Genomic DNA, 17,575 nt, shown 5'->3' with positions numbered 1-17,575 from the left:
TAGGGGTGGAGTCATAGGTGGTGACCCCACCCATAATGAGTACCAGCACTTTACGATAAATAATTAGATTTTGGGTTGCTGTTTGGGCACTCAGTCTCTGAAAGGTTCGCCATACCTGCCGTAGCTCAACCTTGGCACTCGGGCCTCCTGTATGTGTTCCCTTTCTCCTTGATAGGGCAAGTACTTCTTCGGATTTGCCTGCACCGAGGATTGGTGATTCTCATCACCCCGGATTGGCCAAGTCATCCCTGGTACACGGATCTCCGGCCTCAGGTTCCAAACTTGTTAGTTCAGGGTCCGGTAACTATGGAAGATCCTTGCCGCTTTGGTCTTAAGGCCTGGCTCTTGAGAGGGCGCAATTGAAGGACAAGGGCTATTCTAATAAGGTTGCCACGCTCTTGCAGGCTCGCACGCGGTCTACCTCTGCGACTTTTGCTTGGATCTGGCGCACTTTTGAGGTGTGGTATACTCCAAAGTCTATCTCGCCATCTCTGGCGACAGTCTCGCTTTTGCTGGACTTTTTGCAGGACGGGCTACAAAAGGGCCTGGCCTACAATTCTCTTCTAGGTCAAGTGGCAGAGTTAGCCTGCTTCCGGGGGAAAGTCTCCGGCTTGTCCCTTGCTGCTCATCAGGATATTGTCCGTTTTCTCAGCGGGGTGCTTCGTCTCTGTCCTCCTTTGCGGTCGCCCTGTCTGACTTAGAACCTGGGGCTCGTGTTGAAGGCACTCTAGGGATCTCCGTTTGAGCCTCTTAAATGGGCTTCTGAGAAGGATGTGACTCTCAAGACTGTTTTTTTAGTGGCAATGACGTCTGCAAGAAGAGTGTCTGAGCTTCAGGCTTTTTCCTGTCGGGATCCTTTTCTACAGTTCTCTGAATCCGGGGTAACTGTTCATATGGTGCCTTCCTTTCTGCCTAAGGTGTTTCAGCTTTTCACCTGAACCAGCCCATTTTTCTTCCTTCCCTTTGTAAGGAGGAGTTTCTGGACTCCTTTGGGCAATTGCGCCTTTTGGATGTCCGCAGGGCTCTGTGGCAGTATCAAATGAGTTTAGGAATTCTGATCATTTATTTGTTTTGTTGGCAGGTCCCCGACGGGAGTTTCCGGTGTCTAAGGCCACTATAGCCCGCTGGCTTAAGGAACTCATTTTTTCTGCTTATCTGATTTCAGGGCGGTCGCCGCCTGAAACTTTTAAAGTGCACTCTACGAGGGATTGTCCTCTTCGTGGGCTGAAACTGGAGATCTGTCGTGCGGCTAACCATTCATTTTGGGTGGGAGGGAGGTAGGCCTGGTGCTGGGTGCTGCTGGGTGGTAGGGAGGCCTGATGCTGCGTGCTGGGTGGGAGGGAGGGAGGCCTGATGCTGGGTGCTGCTGGGTGGGTGGGAGGCTTGGTGCTGGGAAGGAGGGAGGCCTGATGCTGGGTGCTGGGTGGCCTGAAACGTTTAAAGTGCACTCTACGAGGGAATGTTCTCTTCGTGGGCTAAAACTGGAGATCTGTCGTGCGGCTACCTGGGCTTCTCAGCTCTCTTTGGTGCAGCATTACAGGCTGGATGTGGCAGCGCGGCAGGATGCGCATTTTGGAGCGCTGGTGCTTGCTCGCGGAGTTGCCTGTTCCCACCCTACTTAGGGAGTGCTTTGGTACATCCCATCAGTTAATGGATTCATCTGCTGTTGATGACAAGGAAGGGAAAATTAGGTTCTTACCTTGATAATTTTCTTTCCTTTAGTCACAGCAGATGAATCCATGTCTGACTTTAGTTTTTGTACAGATGTTGCATACAGACATTGTGTCTCATCAGGAGTACTTGAAGACAAGCTATCAGTTACTACATGCTGTTTTTATTGCAGGAGGTTGATAACGTCCCTCCTTTGTTTGGTTATTGCTCCGGTTCAGGGGTGTTTGTTCTCTGTGAGGAAAGTTTGTTATTTTGCCTTTCTCATTCACTCTGCGTTGGAAATTCCATATACTGAAAGCAGAGGGGGCTGGGCATCCAGGAGAACACCATGTGCTTTCAGTGTTCTCTATCTCCACCTGCTAGTAGGCGGATACAACCCTTCAGTTAATGGATTCATCTGCTGTGACTAAAGGAAAGAAAATTAGCAATGTAAGAACCTAATTTTCCCGTCTACCTTATCAAATCCAGATGTCGGTGTTTATACCTGCTCTGAGGCATGCAGAAGTGACAGGTAACTGATCATTTGTAGCTATTTTTAGAAATATGGCCTACTCGTATTCAGAAAACACCTGTTGCAAGTAAGTAACTTTGCTTTAGGGTAGCTCTGAGTAGTTCTGAGACTGCAGGTACCTGTCACATAATGGAATGATTGTATTACTGAAGTTATCATATCAGTATAAGTAAATTTTGCAGATCACATAATTAATGTTGCACTAACTTCATAACTTTACAGGTGACTTATGGCACCCTGAGTAATTCAGAACTGGATGCAGTTGAGACTGAGAAGGATATGCTTGGAACCAGTGCTCTGGTTTTGCTGCTGTCTCCCAGAGTGAAGAGCCAGGACATGATGGAGGATGATGTATACTGGCTTTCTGCTCTACTGCAGCTGAAGCAGCTTCTGCAGGCTAAGCCTTTCCAGCCCATGCTTCCTCTGGTGATCTTTCTCCCCAGCTTGGAAGAGACTACTGAAGAGAAGGAAGAAGTGGAGGAAGGTATGATCATGTACACTGGAGTTTGAAATGAAAGAGGCATTAGCCCTCAGATTATACCATTTAAACCAGAAAGCTGCCAAACCATTCATTTTGTGTATTTTGTCATTTTCTAGGTATACTGAAAACTAGCATTTCTTGTTATAAAATATGCTCTCAGATCAGCAAAATGTATTGATTAAGAAGAGTTGACAGCCTGTATTCTGAAGAGATTTACCTACTGCCTGTTACAAAATGCAACAGAAAAACAGCAACTTTTGTAGATCCATGTATGTTGTATTTGAGTATAATGTGAGACAGGTCTGTAAAAAGTTTCTTTACTGACGTGCACAAGGAATCGATGTTGTTAGTTAAGCCTTCTGCCTCCAGTTGCAGGTATAGGGAGCAAGAGGGAAAGAGGTGACACTGGATCAGGAATGGGATTAACCTGGGAAGGCTTGCCCACATATGGAGGTCTCTTCCGTGATAGGCCTACATTGGGAGAGTCGGGTGCTATCAGGGAGAAGTGTGAACTGACATGAGTGGGGTGGTTGTGTATGCTACTAGAGGAGGGGAATTAGCTTGCGGGGAGGCTTTTTTGTGAAGTTGCTCAGAAGGGTTGACCTTCATTGAAGGGAAAAGCTGGCATCAGGATGGGCAATTGATGAAGGGGTGGAAGCTGGCATCATGGGGAATGCAGACATCTGTGCTTACAACTGCTTCTATATTAGACACATAGACATGGCTCAGGATAAGTGTAAATACAGACATCTGTTTCCCCACACAGATGGTTATCAATAGAAATCAAACAAAATAAAACATGGAAAAGAAAATAAGATGATACCTTTTTTATTGGACATAACTTAATACATTTCTTGATTAGCTTTCGAAAGTTGCCCTTCTTCGTCAGATCGGAAAGGGCAACCTTCGAAAGCTAATCAAGAAATGTATTAAGTTATGTCCAATAAAAAAGGTATCATCTTATTTTCTTTTCCATGTTTTATTTTGTTTGATTTCTATTGATAACCTTAAGAGTGGACTAACACGGCTACCACACTTCCCCACACAGATGTAAATTCTCTATACAAAATAGGGAATGCATGTCTGTATGATAGGCCCACTCAGACACTCCTTCTCCACACCCTCCTCATGCTGTCTTCATACTTTGCATGTACACACCCCTTTTACATCTACACGTATTGACCTTCCCCAGCTGTTCATGACCCCTGTTTTGAAATGGCATTTAAACATCTGGCCTCTCCATACATTTAAATGCTGCCATTTACACGTTGGAATGTTTTTAAATTAATCATCTTAGTTAGAAAAATATGCTCATGAATGCAGACCCATCCCTAAATCTGCCCCATGGAAAGCTTCCACTCAGTTCAGTTAAAGTTACACATCTGTATGTGCTTAACTTGACATACATGAAGCACAAAGTACTGCTACATGTACAAATTGCTCACCTTGTGACATTTACAGTGTAAGAATTACATAATGGAGTAGTAATCCAAAATGTTTGCATTTAAAAAGATAATTTACAAAGATGGTTGATGTCATTGCATTGAGTCTAGGTCAGAGAAAAAAAAAAGGCACTGTAAGCTGCCAGTGCTTTCTAGAGTGATGTACCATATATATGCGGGCTTCCTGCATCTGTGTTGCTGTGTAAGTCCTCAGTACTTTTCCTTCTGCAGACCCCAACAACCATGTATCTTCCACAGGTACAAGTACATTTATATTATTTAAAGCCTATTTTCTGCATCAAGGCCATCTTAGATTCATCTCTCCGCCTCCAAAAGTCCTAAGGAAAAGGATGTTTATCAGTGGTGTGCCGCAAGGTTTAGTTCTTGGGCCGGTTCTTTTTAACATTTTTGTAAACGATATTGCTGAAGGGCTGTCTGGTAAGGTTTACCTCTTTGCAGATGATACCAAAATCTGCAGTAGGGTAGAAACCCCTTATGATGTTGATAACATGAGGAAGAACTAGCAAAGCTAGGGGAATGGTATGGAATTTGGCAGCTACGGTTTAATGCTAAAAAATGCAGGGTCATGCATTTGGTCTGCAAAAACCTAAGGGGACGGTACAGTTTAGAGGGTAAAGAACCTTTGTGCATGAAAGAGGAATGGGATTTGGGCGTGATCATGTGCAATGATGTTAAGGTGGCCAAACTTGGTAGAAAAGGCGACGGTAAAAGCTAGAAGGATGCTTGGGTGCTTATGGAAAGGAATGGTCACTAGGAAAAAGGAGGTGATGATAGCCCCTGTATAAGACTCTGGTGAGACCTCATCCTATATAATAAAAAGCACCTCCAACATTCTGAAGCCGAGAAAGTGAAGCCTGAAGCATCCGTGCTCTCAGTATCCATCTGTGACCAACCACACGAGGTTGCTTGGCTTCAGAATGTTGGAGGTGCATTCTATTAAATAAGATTGGTCAATTCCTTGAAGCACAGCCAGAGCTCAGCGTCCTGAACAGTAATGCTCAGTTGCCTCTCCGTGGGGTCTCCTTTTTCGCTGCTCACCTGCAACTCGCTCTCCATGGTGCTGATCAGCTGATCGACGTGGCACTGAGGCAGACTCTTCCTGCTGCCAGCTCCACTCTCCACGGGTCCAGCGCTCATTCTCTCGCCACGCAAGACACCACAGCAACGCACGCGGAGCCAAGTACACCCTCGCAACTTGCTCTCCACGGCACCAGAGAGAGGGAGAGAGGGGGAGGGCCTGACACCAGAGGGAGGGAGGGAGGGGGGCCTGACACCAGAGAGAGAGGGAGGGAGGGGGGGGCCTGACACCAGAGAGAGAGGGGGGCCTGACACCAGAGAGAGAGGGAGGGAGGGGGGGGCCTGACACCAGAGAGGGGGGGGAGGTATCTGTCACACACACTCTCTCTCTCTCTCACACTCAGTGTCTTTCTCTCTCTCACTCTCACACACTGTCTCACACTGTATCACATTCACTATGTGTCACACAGTCACTCACACACTCTCTTGGTCTCATACACTCGGTCTCACAGAGAGTCTGTCTCACACACACTGTATCTCTGTGAAACACACACTCTCTCACACTCACTCATACGCAGTTTTTATTATTTCGGGGTTGAATGATGTCCAAAAAAGAGCTTGCAGCATTGGAGCCTGTTTGATTTTTTTTAATAAAGCTTCACTGTAAAAAAAAAAAAAAATAGGCCATTTTGGGTGGCCTCCCCCCCATAATAAAAACATCCTTTTTGGCCGTGCTTCACTCAGCTGAAAGACCTGGAAGTAAGGGAGGTACATCCAAGCAAGTAGAGTTGTAGCCGAGTGGTTAGAGCACCGGTCTTGTAATCCAGAGCTGGCAGGTTCAAATCCCACTAATAGTTTTGTTTAAAAAAAAAAAAAAAAAAAAGGACGAGCACTTGGATTTTTTTTCCACTTTTTTAAGTTGTATGAAGTTTTTATTGAACATTTATCAAAACAGCATAACAAAATACAGAGTTGTAGCCGAGTGGTTAGAGCACCGGTCTTGTAATCCAGAGCTGGCAGGTTCAAATCCCACTAATAGTTTTGTTTTAAAAAAAAAAAAAAAAAAAGGACGAGCACTTGGATTTTTTTTCCACTTTTTTAAGTTGTATGAAGTTTTTATTGAACATTTATCAAAACAGCATAACAAAATACAGCACTCCAGAACAAGTAAGTGGGAGCTGGATCGCGGCTGAAGTGGAGTGCAATCGGCGGGGCCGGGCGGAACCAACGCTCCAGGTGGTGAATGGCAATTTTGGCGGGTCTGCACTCTCGGAGCTTCCCACGGCTATCCAGCACACCGCCCCACTCTGGCGCTGCTCACCTAAATGCCGGGAGCGAGTGGAGGATAGTGTGAGGCAATCGGAGCCGAACAAGTGAATAACCTGCCGAAAGAACCACCATCGGCACAAACTATTCGAACGGAGAATGGCCCGGAAGGGGTCCAGGGTCTAGCGCAAGCCCAACACCCCACCATAATCTGTCCGATGACTCCAACTTGACTGCCGGGAGTGAATAACAGAAAACAACACGAGGAAATTGGAGCAGAACGAGTGAGCAGCTGCCAAGAGAGCCAACAGCGGCACACATTGCCTGAACGGTGAACAGCCCGGAAGGGGCCCTAAGATGTAGCGCGAAGCCAGGAGGGTCTCGGCCTGCACGTCTACCACACGGCCGTATGGCTGAACAGCGGTGTCTGTGAAGGGCACCACGAACATAACCCTCCACTGACCAACAGAGATCAAGACAGCGGAGATCAGGTAAACAACTCTGATTCCTGCATCCACAACTCCTTCTAGAATCACTAACCAACCGACGCCAAGGAGTAAACAAAGCAGAAAAAAAAGCGGTCCGCCCAAAGCCACGCGCTGCAGCCGCGAATGGATTGCCTCCACATCGGAGGCTGAAACGCCGAGAGCGCGCCATCCACTCGCTGGAGACCAAGTGGTGTCTACCAAGATCGGGTCCTCCAAAGCGCTCCAGGACACAACACGAACCTTCCGAATCAAAATTGCCCATACCCGGCCCAACCGGACAGTAGACGGAGGGAAGACAAAGAGCCACAGAGCGCGAACTCACTTGAGAGACTGCCACGACTTGAATTAAAAACCCTGCACTGCTCATGCTAATCTGTAACAGTAAGCTATCTACTTATCCAGGCTCTGCTCATACTAATTATAACATTAAATTACTATCTAGGCGCTGTCTATACTAATTATAACATTAAGTTATTAGTTATTCCTGTTTTGCTCATGATTACTAGAACTGAAAGCTATTCACTTCCTTCTGTTATGTTTCTAAACACATCACTGTAAATGCTTGTATTCATGCTTATCTATGATAGCAAACTGTTTGTTATGCTCATGCTTAACAGGACATTATGCTATTTGCGCCCTTCTGACATGTTCTCCTTATACAACAGCACACATCTGCTACTTTTAAACACAGTTTAAAGCCTTGTAAATGCTTTGCTTCTTAATGCTTTCCAATGCCTTTCTTTAAATGATTTGCTAAACATAGATGTCTCAAACACATTTCAACGACCTTTTAGGTACTCTGCCTCTAACTGCTCCTGAACGCTATGCCTTTAAATGATTGTTAAACATAATTTGTTTAAATACTAATATAAATGTTTTGAATTGCCTTGCCACACTATAAACACTCAAAAAGCCTTTTAGATGCTCTAAATGCCTTACATCTAAAGGCTTTTAAATGCCTTCCCTTATGTATGACTTTCTAAACATCTAAGAATATCACTAGGAAGCACGATCTGGAATCTGCCACTTTTAAATACATATCAAGCCTTTCGGTACAACAGCCAACATGAACACCAACAAACTGCTCATGATAATCTACTTCCTCCCCCTAATACACTACGCATGGACTATTCCCAACATAAACACCAATCTACCCACAACACACACACCCTACATACAACTTACGCACTACTCACCAGAACAAAAGAATAACCATCAACAAAAAGGAAAGTTAAACATATATGGAAACAACCAAAAGAAAGGGAAGAAAGGATACAACAAAACTAGATACCAAGAAAACAGGCAACTAATACGAATTAATACAACTGCGTCCCAAACTGAACCCTACCATTCAATCCAATTGGGATACATAAACGCCAGATCTGTAGTAACCAAAACACAGGATATAACAGACTGGATTACTGCAGACAATCTTGACTTCCTATTCATCACAGAAACCTGGATACACGACCTCAAAGACCCTATCATTTTAGAACTATGCCCACCAGGATACAAAATTACCCATTGGACAAGAAACGGTAAAAGAGGAGGAGGATTAGCCATAATATACAAATCTGAATTCACCATCACAAATACAGGTGAATCCATACTGCCACAACTCAGAATTGCCTCAATAAGAATCAATAAACCAAAACTGCAGGAACAACTTAACGCAGTTATACTTTATAGACCACCAGGCAATTGGCAAGACTCCCAAATACACCTCATGGACTTTATTTCGAACACTTGCATCTCTTCCTCAAACCTCATCATAATAGGAGACATCAACCTACACCTTGAAGATACCACCACAACAAGTACCCAAGAATGCAAAGAGTTCCTACAGCTATGGGACCTCCAAGAACCAAATTCGCAACCAACTCACACAAAAGGACACACATTAGATATCATCACACACAAATTCGATTACAATGCAAACCTTGTATTAACAGATACTAAATGGGCACCTGTACTGTGGTCAGACCATTACAAAGCACATATTACCCTCCTATGGAGAATGAAAGACACAACTAACAAACAAACACGAAAAACCTACACCACGAGAGGAAAAATAGATCCGATAAAATTCTGGCAACAGATCTACCAGACGGATGGACAGTAGAAGCAGACACAATCCAATTCCTCTCAGAATGGGATAATAGATGCAAATCAATACTAGACAACATTGCCCCAATCCAAACCAGAACCTCGCACAGAAAGAACTCACTACCATGGTTCAATGACGAACTGAAAAAACTCAAAACACAAGCTAGGAAATTGGAACGAGCGTGGAACAAGAAGAAAGACGACCCCACACTTACCGCTTGGAAACAACTCCGAAGGAAATATAAATATACCATAAGACAATCCAAAAGACTATACTACAAAACTGAAATTGGACCAAATTACAAAGACACACACAAACTCTTCCAACTCGTGAATAAATTGTTAGACACCACACCAGTCACGAACAACAGTAAAGACACACCAGGAGCTGACAACCTTGCGAAGTACTTTAAAGGGAAAATCATACAATTGCGACTCAAAATACCTGTCAGCCCCATCGAATACACCACACTCCTAGACTGCCTAGACCCAGACCCCAGAGTATACCCTGCAGACAGGATTTGGACTGAATTCGAAATACTATCAGAAGATCTCATCTCACAAACACTTAAAAGATTCGCCAAATCACATTGCAAATTAGTTGTATGCCCAAATAACCTTATGAAATCAGCCCCTCAACAATTCATAACAGACCTAACGAACCACGTGAACTTTATGCTACAAAATGGACTCTTCCCAAGAGAGAAAGGAAACATCTTACTCACCCCCATACCTAAAGTTGCAAAGAAAAATGCCAATGAATTAACTAACTATAGACCAGTAGCATCCGTTCCTTACCAAAATAACAGAAGGGATGGTGACCAAACAACTCACAGAGTATCTATACAAGTTCTCAATACTACACGCCTCCCAGTCAGGATTTCGCTCTAACCACAGTACTGAAACCGTACTAGTCACGCTCATGACCAAATTCAAGCAAATGATAGCAACCAGCAAGAATATACTACTTCTACAATTCGACATGTCAAGCGCCTTTGACATGGTTGATCATGGAATTTTATTACACATCCTCGAATACTTCGGTATCGGAGGTAAAGTTCTCAATTGGTTTAAGGGGTTCCTAACTACACGCTCATATCAAGTCACAGCAAATTCGATTACATCAGCCACATGGATACCTGAATGCGGAGTTCCACAGGGATCCCCCCTCTCACCAACCATATTCAACCTAATGATGACACCCTTAGCCAAACTATTATCGATGCAAAACCTCAACCCATACATATACGCTGACGATGTAACGATCTTCATTCCATTCAAACAAGACCTAAGTGAAATTTCCAACGAAATCAACCAGAGTTTACATATTATGCATTCTTGGGCAGATGCATTTCAGCTGAAACTAAATGCGGAAAATCCCAATGCCTAGTACTCACCTCGCAACATAACAAAGACAAATTTACCACCATCAACACACCAAAACTAAATCTACCAATCTCGGATACCCTAAAGATTCTTGGAGTCACCATTGATTGGCATCTAACACTTGAGAATCATGCGAAAAACACAACCAAAAAGATGTTTCACGCAATGTGGAAACTAAAAAGAGTAAGACCATTTTTTCCAAGGACCGTCGTCCGCAATTTGGTACAATCACTGGTACTCAGTCATCTGGACTATTGCAACTCACTCTACGCCGGCTGTAAAGAACAAATACTCAAAAAACTCCAAACAGCCCAGAACACAGCGGCCAGACTAATATTCGGAAAAACAAAATATGAAAGCACAAAGCTCCTACGAGAGAAACTGCACTGGCTCCCACTCAAAGAACGAATCACGTTCAAAGTATGCACCCTCGTTCATAAAATTATCCATGGAGATGCCCCAGTCTACATGTCAGACCTAATAGACCTGCCACCCAGGAATGCAAAAAAATCTTCTCGAACATTCTTTAATCTTCATTTCCCCAACTGCAAAGGTCTGAAATACAAATTAACACATGCCTCAACCTTCTCTTACACGAGCATGCAGCTCTGGAACGCACTACCATGCTATTTGAAAGCGACCTATGAACTGACCAACTTCCGTAAACTACTAAAGATTCATCTCTTTGAAAAGATATACCACAAAGAATAAAATATGTAAAATCTCCAAATACACCTAGAAACGTCGTAATGCGTCTATTGTTTTACAATGTCTCTGCTACACCATGATCTTGTATTTCTAATGTCTGATAATGTCTTCTGTAAAACCACTATCTTGTATTCATAATGTGTGTCAATCTCTTCTGTAATGCCACTATCTTGTACTTCATGACCATGTAACCCAAATCCTTCTGTAAAACCAAATGTATATCCTTTTCTATTTCCAGTATCCATGATATATTGTAAGCCACATTGAGCCTGCAAAGAGGTGGGAAAAGTGGGATACAAATACAATAAAATAAATAAACTGATCAGCTCCAGGTCTCTCTCAGCCAATCCCAGTGCGTTTAGCTGTTACCAGTATCAGCTAAACGCGCTGTGATTGGCTGATAGAGACCTGGAGGGAGGGACGTCCAAAAAGTTTTGATTTGTGTCCTCTCACGTCCCGATTTTCTGGGCTGGAAGGCTCCTCCGTATCGTCAGGTTAGTTTTTATTCTCTTGCCTCTGAACTGTACATTAGCTTTGTAGCCTGTAAAAAGAACGTCTTTTTAGAGGGAGTTTTTTTTATAGTGAAGGACGTCCATAAAGGACGTCCTTGGCATGCGCAGAGCAGCTAGCATAACGCTTGGCTGCTCTGCGCATGCTCCACCGGCCGATTGGCTGACTGTTTAACGATGGAATAGAGAATGCAAGTGAGCTACAACGAGCAGCTCATTTGCATTCCTATTCCTTGATGCGTGCCCATTCCTTACCGATTCGCTAAGGGAAATGGGACTTGATATACCGCCTTTCTGAGGAAGGGCTCTAACGATTGATTAGTGCATCTAGCACTGAGTTTGGTTAGCTGTGACCATCTATTTTGCTTTGACTGCAGGTGCTGTTTGCTGCCCTCCGTCCAAATTGGGGGGTGGGGGGAGGGGTTGCACTAATTACTTTACAGGATTGTACTGGGGGGGGGGGGGGGAGGAAATTTAATTATCAAAATTACAAGAAGCTTCATGAACCTGTGTTCCAAATCATTTTAATACCTAGTAGCGCCTCTGCTACTATAGGTTGTGTATCTTACAGAGAAGAGGAGGGCAGAAGTGTGACTCAATGTGCAGTATTACTACTGTCTCTGTATATGTGCTGTCACTTTTATTTAATTCTGAGACTAAGTTCTTTCAGTGCTTCTCAAAATGAGCTGAGATCTCTGACACTTGTGCAGCTTTGTGCACAATATGGATTGCCTGATGTGTTAGATTAGGTTTCTGGAGAATCGAGACAGACCAAGACCCATTCTCCAACCAAGCAGGCACTTTCATCTAATAGGACAGTCATCTTGTCTGGTTTTGATGTGAGAGTTTCTTTTCAACATCTTTACAAATCAGTCTGTCATGTACAGACTTCTTTCATATTAGTGTTCATTTGCTTACTTCATGCACAGACATTTCCTTTCATATCTGTGTATAGAAACTTTCCTTTAACATGTGTATGTTTTCTTGTCAAGTACAAAACTTGAAGTTTCATACAGTTTGGTTTTTTTTCTTATGATTTTTTATGTCAAGGTTTGATGCTGCAGGATTTAATATCAGCTAAACTGATCTTGGACTATATCATTGTTATGATCCCAGATTCTATCAATGACCTGCAAGGCACCAAGAAGGTAAGAACATGGTAGATGGATAAAATGTAGAATGAATGAATGTATAAACATTATAGCCTTGCTTATACAACTTTGTTTCTATGTAGATGATATTTTGCTTCTCAATCCTGTTATCAACATTCTCTTGATTTCTCCTCTTTGCAGCAATTTCCTTCTGGCTGCATTTTAATCGAGTAATCCTGATACCTTCTAAATCTCTTTCAATATCCTACTGCTTCTCTGCAGTTCTCCTTTAGCTGTAATAGTTCAGATTCTTAGAGTTCACAGTTTATTTCCAGTTACCTCTATTTAGCATGCCATCAGAGTAGTTTACAAAACATAAAATATCTAAAGTAATAGAAAGGGAGAATGTACAGGAGAGATGCAAAGCACTAATCTTATCATGAAAAAGATGGAAAAATCACCTGCAATCAAAGAAGGAGGAACCACAGGCTTATGGCCCCCAGAGATGAGTTCAGTAATTACCTCAAAAACTTTTCAAGAGCAATTCTCAGAGCTACTGATGAGACCGGATTAATAGGAACAACACACCTCTCTTAGTTCTCTGGTGTAGAATCTATTAATTTCTCTACAATAGCACAGTTTAGCATTAATTTTACTCTGTCTCCAACAATGCTCTGCCTGTCTAGACTGCTGTTTAAGCAACCTGAGAGCATGATAGAGCCATGAATGATGATAAATAGGGTGATGAAGTATTGGTTTTGGAGGAGCAGGCTCATTAAAGACCATCTGTAACATAGAGTTACAACTGGAAACTTGATTTACCAAAGACATTTTTTAAAAAGCATATGTGAATCTAGAGTTTAAAAAAAAAAAGGAAGGTGGATTGATTAATATCCCTATTATGGCTCCCTATGAAAGAGTGAATCAACTTCAAGGTCCACACATTAATCCACAAGATTAGCCACGGTGAATCTCCGGACTATATGGTCAATCTGATTGACCTTCCTACTAGAAACATGTCTGAATCTTCGCGATATTACCTCAACCTGAATTACCCCAATTGCAAAGGAATCGAGTACAAGACCTACTATAGATCCAACTTCTCCTTCCTAGGCAGCCAACTCTGGAATGCCCTCCCCAGATCTATCCGATCAATCTATGACTACCTATCCTTCCAGAAAGCACTAAAAACCCATTTATTCAAGCAAGCCTATCCAAATCTTATGAACTCATCTACCTAACACATACCCATATGATAACGACATTGACCCAAACTATATCTCCCACCTTACTCCGCTCTCCATTGCCTATCTCTACCTAATCTCTTTTATTATTCTGGTATACTTAACTCTTACCCTCTCTAACAATATTCTGTATTCCTATTACTATGTAAGCTGCATTGAACCTGCTTTCAGTGGGAAAGCGCGGGGTACAAATGTAATAATAAATAAATATGCCGTGGAGGGGCATAATCGATCGAAAACGTCTATCTCCGTGGGCGTTTATCTCCGAGAATGGGTCCGTGAAGGGGCGGACCGAACCGTATTTTTGAAAAAAATAGATGTCCAGGTTTTATTCGACAATTTGTGAGCTGGGCGTTTTTGTTTTTCAGCGATAATGGGAAATGAAAGCGCCCAGCTCAAAATCGAATAAATCCAAGGCATTTGTTCGTGGGAGGGGCCAGGATTCATAGTGCACTGGTCCCCCTCACATGCCAGGACACCAACCGGGCACCCTAGGGGGCACTTTTACAAAAACAAAAAAAAAGGTAAAAGAGCTCCCAGGTGCATAGCACCCTTCCCTTGTGTGTTGAGCCCCCCAAATCCCCCTCAAAACCCACTGCCCACAAGTATACATCATTACTATAGCCCTAAGGGGTGAAGGGGGGCACCTACATGTGGGTACAGTGGGTTTGGGGGGGTTGGACGACTAAGCATTAAGCAGCACAATTGTAACAGGTGGGGGGGGGGGGGCCTGGGTCCACCTGCCTGAAGGTCCACTGCACCCCCTAACAACTGCTCCAGGGACCTGCATACTGCTGCTAGGGAGGTGGGTATGACATTTGAGGGTGAAAATAAAAAGTTGTGAAACATCATTTTTTGTGGTGGGGAGGGGGTTAGTGACCACTGGGGGAGTCAGGGGAGGTCATCCCCGATTCCCTCTGGTGGTAATCTGGTCATTTAGGGCACTTTTTGGGGCCTTATTCGTGAAAAAACAGGGTCCAGGAAAAGTGCCCTAAATTCTAGCTACAAACGCATACTTTTTTCCATTATCGGCGAAAGGCGCCCATCTCTGTTCGGGTGATAACCATGCCCCAGTCCCACCTTCACCACGCCCCCGTCAACTTTGTACGCTTCCGTGATGGAGTGCAGTTGAAAACGTCCAAGTTCGGCTTTCGATTATACCGCGTTATTCGTTTTTGTGAGATAAACGTCCATCTCCCGATTTAGGTCGGAACTTAGGCGTTTTTCTCGTTCGATTATAAGCAGGATAGTGGGTGAATAGATGGAGGTATGACATCGGCAAGAATATTGTTTGGGCAAAATGGAGATTGAATTCAGAGAGTAAAAATTATTATGTAATGATCTGACCATGACAAAGTTTGAGAAGAGAAATCAGTGAGGCCAAAAGTAAATTCCAGGAGGAGGAACAGCACTAGGTCAAAAGTATTTGCTGCCAAATGAATGGGAAAATTAGTATCCTGTCAGAGGTCCAAATCAGATAAGAAAGGATTATCTCAAGACCAAGATGGCGCATCAACATGGAAATTAAAATCACTGCCCCTGCAAGAGTTTGAGATAACGCTTCTCAACCATTAGCGTCAGTAGATAGAACATAGTAGTTAAGGAGGAGGAAAGGAGGAATAGTGTCTACTCAGGACAGTAAAGACTTAGGGAAAAGAAACAAGTGAGCTGAGTGTTCATTGACCAGGAGAAGATCAGACACAATTATGGCCACTCTCTCTCTCCCTACCCCCCCCCCCCCCCTCCAAAAAAAAAAAACTGGGAATCAGAGAAAACAGTATAGTCTTTCGAAAGACAGTGATAGAGGAAGAACTCTTAGCCTTCCTGTAACCAAGTTTCTGTTAGACAAAGTAAATGACTTTGAGAGAATAGAATTGCATCAAAGATAAAAATGGCCAGACTGGATAGGCTATATAGTCTTTATCTGCCTACATTTTTCTGTGTTTCTATAAAAGCAAATTTAGACTACAGAGACTTATTTATTTTTATTTATTTTACAAGGCTTGATATACCGCCAAATGCCAAGAAATGACTTCAGAGTGGTTTGCAATAATAAAACACGCTACAAGAAGGCATTAGAGCAGTTTACAACAACATGATAAGCTAGAGGAAGAGACAGAAACAGAGATTTAATGAGCAGTATAGGCAAGGGCAAAAAGGTGAGTCTTCAAAGCAGATTTAAAGGAGCAGTAGGAGGGTTCTGAAGGTGATACATAGTAACATAGTAACATAGTAGATGACGGCAGAAAAAGACCTGCACGGTCCATCCAGTCTACACATCCAGTCTGCACATTGGAAAGAATAATCCGAATCATAGTTACTTGATGCTAGGGTCCACCTTGGGGGTTAGCACTCAAGATAAACATCTGGGCTTCATTGTAGATAATACGCTGAAATCTTCTGCTCAGTGTGCGGCAGCGGCCAAAAAAGCAAATAGGATGCTAGGAATTATTAGGAAAGGGATGGTGAATAAGACCAAAAATACTATAATGCCTTTGTATCGCTCCATGGTGTATTCACACCTTGAGTACTGCGTTCAGTTCTGGTCACCGTATCTCATAAAAGATATAGCAGAATTAGAAAAGGTTCAAAGAAGAGCGACCAAAATGATAAAGGGGATGGAACTCCTCTCGTATGAGGAAAGGCTAATGAGGTTAGGGCTCTTCAGCTTAGAAAAGAGACAGATGAAGGGAGATATGATTGAGGTCTACAAAATCCTGAGTGGTGTAGAATGAGTAGAAGTAAATTGATTTTTTACTCGTTCTAAAAGTACAAAGACTAGGGGACACTCGAGGAAGTTACATGTAAATACTTTTAAAACAAATAGGAGGAAATAATTTTTTCACTCAACGAATAGTTAAGCTCTGAAACTCTTTGCCGGAGGAGGTGGTAACAGCGATCAGGCGACCCTCAGGGGGAGAAATGCTGGCTTCAGCCTAACCCCTGGGGGAGAAATGCTGGCTTCAGCCTAACCCCTGGTAAGCCTTTCCTCAGCTGAGAGGTGCCCAGCTCTACTACCGGCTGCCTTTCAGGTGCTGTGGAGGATTTGCAGCTCATCTGCATATCCTTACAGCCTTCTCCGGAGTGACACCCAGGTCCACTCCGATCCACTCAGGGCCTCCGCTCTAGGTGCCCAGCACTCCCACCAGGTGCTGTGGAGGACTTGCAGCCCTTCTGCATTTCCTCACAGCTGTATCCGAGGTGACTCCAGGTCCACCCCGATTTTCCCAGGGCCCTCGCTCCAAGTGCACAGAGTTTCCAGGTGCTTTTTGGCTAGGATCAGGCGACCCTCAGGGGGAGGAATGCTGGCTTCGGCCTAACCCCTGGTAAGCCTTTCCTCAGCTGAGAGGTGCCTGGCTCTACCACCGGCAGCCTTTCAGGTGCTGTGAAGGACTTGCAGCTCATCTGCATATCCTTACAGCCTTCTCCAGAGTGACACCCAGGTCCACTCCGATCCACTCAGGGCCTCCGCTCTGGGCATTTTTCTCTTTACATCTAATCTTCTTCCCAGTTGCTAAAGTACCTCAGTCGTTTATGGCCCCTATTCACATTCTCTTCCTAGCCCTGTCCCTTCCTAATCTTTTCCCTCACCCCCTACCTCTCTCCGCTACAGGAAATCACTGCCCATCCATCA

General features: G+C 43.7%; 1 protein-coding gene across 1 annotated transcript in view; it reads left to right on the top strand.

The window, feature by feature from the left end:
- The window catches only part of MCM3AP (minichromosome maintenance complex component 3 associated protein), an 888,504-nt gene that overhangs the window by 651,004 nt on the left and 219,925 nt on the right, over positions 1 to 17,575 (top strand). Inside the window, 2 exon segments of the mRNA XM_030208795.1 lie at positions 2,405 to 2,666; positions 12,657 to 12,754. Of these exon segments, the coding sequence (XP_030064655.1) occupies positions 2,405 to 2,666; positions 12,657 to 12,754 (360 nt within the window).

Source organism: Microcaecilia unicolor, chromosome 7 (genome assembly GCF_901765095.1).
Source record: "Microcaecilia unicolor chromosome 7, aMicUni1.1, whole genome shotgun sequence".
NCBI lineage: Eukaryota > Metazoa > Chordata > Amphibia > Gymnophiona > Siphonopidae > Microcaecilia > Microcaecilia unicolor.
Note: the sequence above shows the minus strand (reverse complement) of the source record. Positions and strands in the feature narration are given on the sequence as shown.